Source organism: Tremella mesenterica (assembly GCF_000271645.1).
Source record: "Tremella mesenterica DSM 1558 unplaced genomic scaffold TREMEscaffold_10, whole genome shotgun sequence".
NCBI classification, from domain to species: domain Eukaryota; kingdom Fungi; phylum Basidiomycota; class Tremellomycetes; order Tremellales; family Tremellaceae; genus Tremella; species Tremella mesenterica.
The window spans coordinates 745,398-755,917 of record NW_006711234.1 but is presented as its reverse complement, the minus strand read 5'-3'; the positions used below and the strand labels follow the sequence as shown (position 1 = coordinate 755,917).

Genomic DNA, 10,520 nt, shown 5'->3' with positions numbered 1-10,520 from the left:
CCCAATAAAGTGTTCCTAAGACAGGAAGCTCGAGGACTGTCAGAGTCTATGGAAATCCATTCTTCCATTCTTTCCATCTTTCACTCCTAACACACTCTTCTGATCCCTCTATGATCACCTCTGACTGTGGTGCATGAGCTGATACGAAAGGAGAAGAACAAATCACTCCTGGTTATTCGACAGATATAGAACTTCGTATTCCCGCCACTATCTCTGGACCGAAACGGACAGAGAATTACAAAGGTAAATTATGGATGACAGATCAGAGAGTGAGTGTTACGTTCTTTTCTGCAACAACTCAGATAGTAGCGAGTGACTAAGATGGCCGGTATGAAGTGTGAAAACAGCTCATAAATTAGATCATCTTCGTGACGGAAGTGAAGAGTTCTAAAGTGAAATCATATGATTCTCCTCCTTCTCTTGAGAATTTGGTCATTCCATATGTACGTCATCATCCCTTCATTGTACAATTCCAAACCCCTTTCCCCCCCTTCCTCTTGTCTCTCTTTCATCATGGTATCCCACCATCTGCTTCCTCTCCCAAATACTTTCAGCCCCAATACTATACCTATATCAGCACGACCCGCACCTGCTTCCTTGACACGAGGTAAAAGTGACGAGTCTCGCGTACGACCACGTTTCAGATCCCTTTATTTACTATAATGTCTGGATTAGAAAAAAGAGTTGGAACATCCAGCTCACCTCACTAACACTCAGACTCACATACTAAGCGCAACATTCCACCTTCCCACTTTCTCCCCAAACCAAATCCTCCTCGCCTTTCTCCCCGACTCGGAAAAAGGTTCCTCTCACGCTCTTCCTGATCCAGGTAGAGGTAGTCATCTAGAACTGAAAATGGTAATTGGGGAAGGAGCGGGACATGGGGTTTGGAAACATATAGAAGGACAAAGGGTCCGATGTGAGGAGAGAAGGAAAGAGGGTGAAGCTTTACGTGAGTAAAGTAACTTTGTTAACATACAAGAATAAGAATTGATACTTTAGCGGCTTATAGTCCAACTGATCAAGGACCATCTTCAATTCCTGATTCTCCACCTCCATTCGACTCCAAAAGTTAAGCTGCTGAATGATCATGAATGAGCCCTACGAATCACAGTATCCTTATCCGTCTCTATATCTGTATGTATATGTATGTATATGTATACACAAACCAAGTATTGTTTGATGGTGTCCTCACTATCTATCGTATGCACAAAAGTTCTATTACTCTTATTCCCAATCACACAAACAGAACATTGATCAGTCATAAGATACTCTAATGCAATACTCGCACAGAAAAAAAAAAAAAAATCTGATACATCATGTTTTCCGAGGAAACCACCAAACCCCATATTGATCTCTAACAACCCTAACATGTCTAGCAACTAATTTATCTAATTCTTTCCCATCACCATCCCTCGTCAAACCTTTCAGAAAAGGTCTCATATCTTCCGCTTTCCATGGAGAACGAGTCAAGAAAAGGTCTGTGAATCTGTTCGGGGGATTTATAGGGAGTGAATGGACTGGAAAGTGAGTTATGGTTTGTAATGAAGTGAAAGTAGAAGAATGTAGAAGGTGTTCTCCCTGTTATATTTAGCTTATAACCTAAGTTCTTTCTTGTAGTCTCGTATTTTCGTTTTTCCTATCTCTATTCGATTTCCCCGAAGCTCTATTTCTTCTCATATATTTCTCTCAACCTTTCCTCCTGAAGAGGGTAGAAGAATAACCTGCGTTCTTGCCTTCTTCCTTTTCTCTGTACTTCATGTTTCTGTCCCTTCGTATCTGTATGCGCATATTTCTGTCCCTTCTTATCTGTGCACGCACCTATTCCATCTGTTCCATTCGCCCCTTTACACAAGAACCAAGAGGAGGGAGAGGGGGAGAGACGACTCATGTCATGTGGGCCACAACATAAGTCTATTGGAAGGGCTGAATTGGGATTCGGGGAAGGGAGAAGTGTCCAAACGTGGATTACCAGAACTGATCACCTTGAGAGACAAACCAAAGACTCACCTTTAACAAATCAAGATGCACCAATTCATTCCAATTCTCCCCCACATTTTCTCTCCACATACTCAAAAACATCTCAGCTTCCATCCCTTTTTCTCCTATATCAACCAATATCCCATTCCCTACTTCCCTCACTAAACGTATTATGTCAGCTTTCCACACTTCGTTCTTTCTCCCTTCCCTTCTTCTCCCTTCGTCTCCTATGTGTGTTCCGTCTTCCGAGTCATTTTCATCCTCTGCAACTCTTTCCCCTTCTGACTTATTCCCCTCATTCTTGTTTACTTCCGGATCATCTATTTCCCCGAAAAGACTCAAAATACCACGTATCAACCCCCTCTCAAGCTCATATGTCTCTAATTCCCTCATCACCTCTTTTACTGGGACTTGAACTGATTTGGAGTGTTCATGGACATTATGGATGGATAAAAGGGTGAGGAGAATGGTCAGGATTGGATGGAGTTTGTCAGGTGGTAGAAGTAGCAGGGTTCCTATATATCAGAAATGATTCCATATACTTCCACAGACAAGTAGACCAAATAAACAAAGCTGATCACACTTTGACGCCAGCTGAGGGGAGGTAGTAGATCATCGGGGAAGTCATCCTTCCAGTGATATACACCCAAGGTTGAAGACTGACTTGTTCATAAGATCAGACACGTTGAGGGCGGTTTTGACTCAAGTTGAATGGGGTATGGGATAGTGAAAGCAGTTGGGCGGGGAGGTTCGAAAGTACAAGATTCGAAATTGGGACACACGAGAAAGAATGATATACAAGAAACCAGAACTCACCATCAACTGCCACAACATTCCTCTCTTTCAAACCTTTATCCAACTCCACTTCACTAGCCTGTATAACACTCAACAATTGTTGACGAGTATATTTCTTTCTCCTCAATTTAACATCATCTGCATAACCTCCCCCTGATCCTCTTTCGTTCCTATATTTCATCCCCTCAAACCCTGTTTTATTCTCAGATCCTATACCTTTCCACGCTGTTGGTCTAAGAAGAGTTCTGATCCTTTCCACATTCCCAGCAATAGGTACACATTCTAATATCTCATGACGCGTATCACGGATTTCTAAAGTTGGTCGAGAACGTTTATCATGTTTTGTCGTAAAATCTGCATCTTCGAATCTTATACGTTTTGTCTTGGATGTTGATGCTTCATTTCCACTTTCCGAATCCTCGTTTTTGGTCATTGAATCTTCATCTATACTCCTGGAACTGTGTCCAAAAGTTAGGGCATCTTCATCTTGTTTTGAACATTGAAAAGATGTTGAAGTGGAAGAAGAAGAGGAGGAGGAAAAAGCTTGGGTAGGAGGAGCTCGACATAAAAGTAAAGAATTGGAAATCGTTACAGTACGTAGAGCGAATGTAGCGTCTGAAGTACATAAAACCGCGTCATCGGATGGACGACCTTTGATGATTATTCTGCGTATTAGCAGATGTTTTCATTGAGACATTTGGACATTTGGACATCTGGATATGTGGGCATTTGGACATTTAGACATTTGGTCCAGTCATTTCACATAAGTATGTGAAATTCTTCCGTGTATAGCGATAGAGATATAGAGACTATTAGAAACTAGAGGTGGATGTGACATGTGAAATGTGGTATGTGGCATGTATCTAATGATAGGTTGGATAAACACGAATAGCTCAGAAACACACAAAGATCATATACGATTTGGTCGAGTGAAATGAAAGCTGGATAGACGATAGGCAAGTTTTGACAAAATGGAGGTAAGTACGGATGACTTACGGGAATGATAATGATCCATTCCATCCTTCTAACTTTTTCAAAACTTCCCCTGGGAGTTCTAAAAGTTGATACGATTCGTCATTATGTTCGTCCCCTGGAAAACGTAGGATTATATCGTTGAGAGGTAGGGTGTTTGTCATTGTGTCTTTGAAAAGATGAAATAGAGAGAGAGAGAGAAAGCGAGAACAGTCGCGTCGAAAACTACTCGCACTGGAAAGATTTCGCCACACAGCTACCCTTATCATGTGTAATTTTCTTATGACTGACTGGGACGCGGGACGTTGGTATATCGAGATGATACCTATATTGTAAATGAGAGATTTGAATGATAGACTCGACCCATGCGATGCATCTTCACTCAAATGTTGAAGCCAACGTCACAAAGTTCCCCGTTTCCAAACCAACCCTCGCGACCCTCACGACCCTTCGATCTTTCTGAGCTCTCGTAGAAACCTAGGTTCACGTCCTTCTCTCAACCGTCTAGTCAAATCACCTCTGGCAAGTCCTAAACCGGTATGATGTACTGGCATGCCTGCCATCTTTTCTCCTGCGCGGTACGATCGGCCGACGTAGGGGTTCTTGGTTCTTATGGTCAGCATGAACACTACGCATGGGACATATCATCCATGTGCACCCGACAAAGTGATACGGAGACTGTGTTTGGATATTATCAGACATTGATTCAGATGATTAAAACTGATGTGAGAAGGGATTTGATGAAAGGTGAACGAGATACAACGATCAGGTATCCCACTCACCTGGAAGCAACATCGTACGCGAGCCCTGATGTAGTATTCCGTTTATGACCATTATGAGCTGTTTCCTCAGCTTCAATTTGTGCCTGTTCATTAGCCATCACTCTATCAACATCCCACATGCAACATGACTCTCTACTGTCACCCATAACTTGGCACACCCTCCCTCACCCCCGTTATGATCACAAGTCATAAAGAGTTAGGTTTACCCACGAAAGTCGATAGGCAAGTAAAAATGAGAGGCCATGAGGAAAATCACTCACAGCCCATTGTAAAGCCCTAGCCTCAAAATTCTTCTGTCCTTCTTGATCCCTAAACTTCAAAACCTTTTCCCTATTCATCCTCGTCCTTTCCCTCAAATCTTCTTTACCGATCATATCATATTGCTCATGAGTTACAGAAGGAGAAGCCTGTGCCATTTCCCTACCTACTGCCCTTGCGGTCAATTCAAATTTCAAATCCCTCGGTCCATCTACTAATTCCAATATCGCATGAGGGGCGTTATCACCTTGTCTCCTACCGAATTTATGTATACGAGTATAACCTCCTGGACGAGTCGCATACCGGGTGGCTAGATTGGTGAATACTTTGGAGAGGATTGCGTGGGGTGAAGGAGGGGGATCGAGGGAAGCTTCTGGGTCGATTGGTGCATCAGAATTCCCTTGAGATGTTGAGATTGATGGAGTTTTGGTGGAAGGGGATGAGTAGCCGAGGGGACGAGGGGGAGGGACGGGTTCGATGACGGCGGATGGGGAATAGGTGTGGTTAGGCTGACCGTCAGAGGCCATGCTTTGGACTACAACTTTGACAATAAAAAAGGGTGAAAGGAGTGGAAATTATGTGTTCATACGACTGGGTAATTTGTTTGTGATGAGGAGGGGGGGGAAGGAAAAGACTAAAGATAATCAAGAGGAGATGAGAGGAGATCAGACAACATACGAAGAGAAAACCTTGTGCGGCTCTTCGAGCAGGATCACTACTTTTCTTTCCTAGTGTTATGATCTAAAGTTTGAGCTTGGATCCTCCAAAAGATGCTAATGACAAAGTTGTTGCTCACCTTTTCAGCAAGTCTCGCAGTTTCTTTAGCTTTAGGAAGTGTAGTTTTGATACTTTCATGGTGTAATAAAGCCGTCACTAGATTTCTGTCCTTCAGCAAATGAGCTCTTCTTCAGACTTCCCAGGTATCGTAACGACTCCAAGACACACGTTCGTTGAGATTGAGAGAAACTTACCTGAGAAGAGCCCATCGGTGAGAAGGTGTTCTTTGAAGTTTACGAAGTTTTATACCGTGTTTCATCTTTTTTCGAGTCCTTTGTTTCTTTTCTTCTAACCTTGGAGAATTACTCTGTTTTGTATGTATACCTTTCAACGATTGCGGTCTGCGGCGAGGAATATGTGACTTGCAAGTTGGTCTTCAAGTGATATGGCTAAGTATGGTCAGATTTCAGAACGAAAAGTATGAACAGATGGATATGGAATATCCGCCACATTTATATCACTTCGGTAATTTCTCGGCATTTACCCCCCTCCACCCCCCCCTTCTGAGGAAGATCCAATTTGAATTCCAGTAAGATCCTATATCCGTGATAGACACAAACCCTGTCAAACTCGCAACTGTTCTCAACGATGAACCGTTCTTTCATCCTCCTCCGACCTATCCTATCCCGATCTATCATTCCTCCTTCAACATCTATATCCCTAAGAATCAAACCTACCCTCGTACCGAAATGGAGGGGATACTCGGCTGCTGCAGGATTGAAACGATCGGATATTGAAGAAAGAGTGATTGATGTTATGAAGAGTTTTGAGAAGGTTGAGACTGATAAGGTTGGTTTAATGTTTCTTTCTCCTTCCCCTGCCCCTTCTCCTCCTCCTCCTTCTCCTCTGTGTACTTCTTCCTTTTCTCCTCTTGTGTTCTTCTTCGTCCCCTTCTCGCCTATCTCCTTCAACAACCACCCATAACTCTGATATATCTCTTCCTTTTTGGACCCTATCGCAGTCAAATCGAAATTTGTTATTGAAAGATGTCGTATCGGGTAATGAGATCCGAAAGGAAAAGTTGAAACAAGTTTACTGACATCCAGTTAACCCCCACAGCGACTTTCACTTCCGATCTCGGACTTGATTCTCTCGATTCTGTAGAAGTAGTCATGGCTATCGAAGAAGAATTCGGGATTGAAATCCCGGATGATGAAGCTGATAAGATTACGACCGTTGGGGAGGGTGAGTCTTGATTTGTCTCAATCTAACTTAGTCTCTTTCCAAAAATCAATTTCCGCTATTCATCCATATTACATATTACACCTACCCTGTATTCCGTCAACTTACCGATCTCATACTCATCGTTTAAACATCATGAGAACCGATTTGGTATATACTTTACATGATTCCAATTTCGTATGGAGAAGCGATCTGAATGACTGAGCTAATATTCAGCTATCGAATATGTAGTCAAGACTCCAGAAGGTAAGTCGTCTATGTAGGTAAATCAATGTGAGATCTCCAGCTGACGAGATAGCACATTGATATATATGAATTATCATGCATTCTTATCGGTTTTCTCTTTCAATAGAGTCAATCTCATCTCCCGAGTTTTCTTCTGCCTACCTCCACTTCTGTCTTTATTTCTCAGCAGCGTTCCGTGTCTCTTTACGGCACATCATCCCTCCTCTGATCTTGCATACAATAAGCGTCTCAACGATAGAGATCATACTGATAGATACTTTACCGATAGACATCTTACTGATAGATAGAATCACTTGTACAGCACTCACTCACACTACCTGACAACAGCTTCAAGTGTGGTGTAAAATACTTCGTTACGTTCCAAACGATCTGATGCGTATAAGGATATTGACACCAAGTTGCCAGGCGAAGATATGTGATATACATATTCTAATTCTAATCACTAATACCCACATTCATCTATGGGGGACATCACTGTTCTTCCCCTGAATCATCCTGATGACCGTTAATCTCTCCAGTGATCTTCACATCTTCACCATGGCCATTACTTACCGCCAAATCATGTGTACCATTCAACTTTTGATCCTTTCCTTTTTCCTTCAACGTATCCTTACTCTGATTTCCCTTCCTTACTTCCCTTTCATCCGACACAACTTCATCTTGACCACTTCCAAGGATTGACCCATCATCATCGTCATATACGTCCTTCTCATGTTTCAGATCTTTCGTATCGGGGGAAACAACTCCACTCTTCCTCGTCTCCTCATCTCGCTTCAACCCATTCTTCAAAGTAGGTCCACTAGTATCCACTTCATTTGGAATAACATGACCGATCTCTTCATCTACTCCATTAACCTCGTCCAATTCCCCTTGAACACCTAAAGATCCGGAAATAGAGACTGAAGCATCTTCCGATTGAGACATTTCACGTTCCATCCGCCTTGCACTGACCCGAGTGGATTTACGTTCACCTGGTATGGTTAAACGGAGGATAGAAGGACCAGGACCAGGAGAATAAGTTTCATGGGTTTTACGACCACGTTTACGGGGTTCATCCTGCTTTGTCAGAATTTCCTACCTACTCTCATCGTCATTCTGACCTGTGTCCCACTACAATATCGGGATTTTGATCAAGATCTTGTGCGAGACTTAAGGAGTTTTGAGATGATGGACCACGCTGAGAGGTAAAGTGAACAAGGCGTGAAGAACTATCTGGGAAGAAGACGATTTAGGGTCATGGAAGACGTACTTCAATATCATCAGAATCATAGGTGTAATCTACCTTACGAGTCGGACGACGAGTTCTAGTAGAACGCAATTCTGTTCTTTCTGCCATTTCTGCCGCTTGTTGAATTTTTCTACGAGCCCTCTGTACTCTCTACGTTGATCAGTTCTTGCTATCGATACCAAAGTCGTCTCCTTGAGTCAAATCTGAGCGAAGTTTCTCGTTTAGAGTCGGGGTTGATCAAGGTGAATTCAGATATCATGATGTAAGAGATGAAAGACGAAGTGGAAACATGTACTTACCCCATCTTCCTTCTCTATAGCGGGTAATAACATATCAATCTTTTCCGCTAATTTACGTTCCTCTTCCACCCCTTTGACAAGTTTACGATGAGCGGCCGCTTCAGCCTGAGTCAACTTGGCTTTAGGTCCAGAACCTTGAGGTCTGTCGATGGACTGATTACCGTAAGATGTATATTTGTTTAATTGGACTTGTAATTCCGTACGGGTGGAAGTGATGGTATATAGAGGACAGGGACGTTTGAACGGATTACCGGATTTGTATAATCTCCCCGAGGCTATGATCAATCATCTCTCCTCATCTCAACGTAGCCGATCACACATTCCGTCCGTAGCAATATGTCCAAGAGGGTGGAGGAAGAGTGAGAGAGGACCAGCGATGATTGTATTTATAATCGACTAGCTGTGGCAGATCATACCGGGAAGGGATAGGTATTCGGCCTCGTACAAAACTCACAATCCAAAGACCATATCCGATTCTTGTTCCGATCCAAACCTAATGGCTCAATCAAGATATCAGCTTCTTCTATGTGTGGCTCCGCCTTCTTGCGGCCGGTTTCTCCGATGCGATATTTCCGATTGATGATCGTTCGGATATTATCGGCATGAACCACTGTTGTTTAGAAAACTTCTCACTCACAGCCCGACAAGCAATTGTCATCCCTCAATTTGCTCGTACAATGGGTTGAGACTCGATAATATGTGTGTACGAGTTCAAGGGCAACTCACATTGCCAATCCACCATTTGCCTGAGCAATTTTGCCCTTTCCCTCCAATTCAATTCAAATAGACCACCCCCACGCTTTTCGACCTGCTTCAACGGATTTTTGTATGTGCGCGTTTCCAGCGGTTCCCCCACATACCTCAGTCGGCCCAATTCCTTTCTCTGTTCAGAAGGGTTACAGCATCCAGATCTGGCTTCTTCGTGAGGGGCCCACGGACGATCCCAGACTGTGAATTCTGTGGAGTTGAGAAGCATCTCGTGGATATAGATCGACAAGTGAAGTTGAATATTTGTACAGCTTTTCATCAACGTTGGAACATTTCTTTCGATGACTTTTTTGAGGCAAAAAAAGTCCCCAGTGCCACTCTGCCACATTCATTCCACGCTTTTTGAATATCTGCATCAAAGCATCAATTGTCCGATGCGCTCATCATCTGATCTTCCTCAACGCCCACGGTCCTGGGTTCCAAATGAGGCAGGGGGAGAGGAGCCTCGAAAATTTGGAAATGATCCCCATGTTGAGATTGAAAGATCCGACGTTGAAGTGAAGGAGTGCCACATCGAAATGAAGATCATCACTCACTCGAGGTTCCGCATTCCCGGTTTAAGATTGTGAAGGAACCGAACTAAGACACCTTCCAATACATCGTCTGGTCTATTGGCCACGGGTTCCGAGAGACATTGTTCGAAGCTAGTGAAGTCAACATTCCGTGGGATATTGACAGCTTTGAGGGAATCGATGGAAAGGACTTACTCTTCGAGACATTCAAGCTTACGAATCTTCTCTAATTGATTGAATTTGACTATGAAAGCCCATACATATGCCACTTGCCAACTGTTCATGAGCTCATGAGTCCATCAGTCTTATGCCGTATGTGGTACATTCAACATCACGATTTACGAGGAATGCACAAGCACGAAAAGACCCAGCGTCTATGGAGAAGATGAGCCAGGGAGTGAGGGAGAGAAATTCAAACGACTCACTCGTCAGATATCCTCTCAGCTTGTGGAGGTTCGTAGTGATGAATCCTCAAATCATCCTCGTGTCGTTTCTTAGCTTCGGCGACTTTGACCAGTTGCACTTCTGAGTCTTCCATCTTTCGTGGGCGCTGTGGCTCATCCACATCCATCAATCCGTCGTCGAGAGGTTTTATTTCATCCTCGACCAAACTGGGAGTCACTGATGAAGATTGTGGTAGATCCCCAATGGGGAGGAGGGGAGAAGGAACAGACATAATGAGTCGAAAGATGAGTGTATAGCTATAGGTAGCGGACAGAAG

General features: G+C 43.3%; 5 protein-coding genes across 5 annotated transcripts; 2 read left to right on the top strand and 3 right to left on the bottom strand.

Annotated features, from left to right (window-relative positions):
* Window positions 1–110: 110 nt before the first annotated feature.
* TREMEDRAFT_64270 (uncharacterized protein) lies at window positions 111–1,076 on the top strand (the record flags this gene model as incomplete). The annotated part of the gene is made up of 5 exons (XM_007006494.1): window positions 111–129; window positions 151–269; window positions 360–443; window positions 718–952; window positions 1,003–1,076. The coding sequence occupies 5 exons, from the start codon at window positions 111–113 to the stop codon at window positions 1,074–1,076; spliced, it is 531 nt and encodes a 176-aa protein (XP_007006556.1).
* Window positions 1,077–1,317: 241 nt separating this feature from the next.
* TREMEDRAFT_33206 (uncharacterized protein) lies at window positions 1,318–3,911 on the bottom strand (the record flags this gene model as incomplete). The annotated part of the gene is made up of 6 exons (XM_007006272.1): window positions 1,318–1,581; window positions 2,011–2,175; window positions 2,290–2,495; window positions 2,797–3,171; window positions 3,340–3,440; window positions 3,772–3,911. 6 exons carry the CDS (start codon window positions 3,909–3,911, stop codon window positions 1,318–1,320), a joined length of 1,251 nt encoding a protein of 416 aa, XP_007006334.1.
* A 276-nt stretch (window positions 3,912–4,187) lies between these two features.
* TREMEDRAFT_64268 (uncharacterized protein) lies at window positions 4,188–5,823 on the bottom strand (the record flags this gene model as incomplete). The annotated part of the gene is made up of 6 exons (XM_007006493.1): window positions 4,188–4,356; window positions 4,530–4,612; window positions 4,790–5,296; window positions 5,466–5,528; window positions 5,584–5,668; window positions 5,759–5,823. The coding sequence occupies 6 exons, from the start codon at window positions 5,821–5,823 to the stop codon at window positions 4,188–4,190; spliced, it is 972 nt and encodes a 323-aa protein (XP_007006555.1).
* Window positions 5,824–6,257: 434 nt separating this feature from the next.
* On the top strand, window positions 6,258–6,739 carry TREMEDRAFT_23958 (uncharacterized protein; the record flags this gene model as incomplete). Its single annotated transcript, XM_007006270.1, has 2 exons — window positions 6,258–6,353; window positions 6,611–6,739. Coding segments are annotated over 2 exons (225 nt in total), but the record flags the coding sequence as incomplete, so codon positions are not given.
* A 1,183-nt stretch (window positions 6,740–7,922) lies between these two features.
* Window positions 7,923–10,080, bottom strand: TREMEDRAFT_14561 (uncharacterized protein; the record flags this gene model as incomplete). Its single annotated transcript, XM_007006262.1, has 7 exons — window positions 7,923–8,048; window positions 8,242–8,370; window positions 8,520–8,794; window positions 8,974–9,129; window positions 9,246–9,538; window positions 9,824–9,931; window positions 9,995–10,080. Coding segments are annotated over 7 exons (1,173 nt in total), but the record flags the coding sequence as incomplete, so codon positions are not given.
* Window positions 10,081–10,520: the final 440 nt, after the last annotated feature.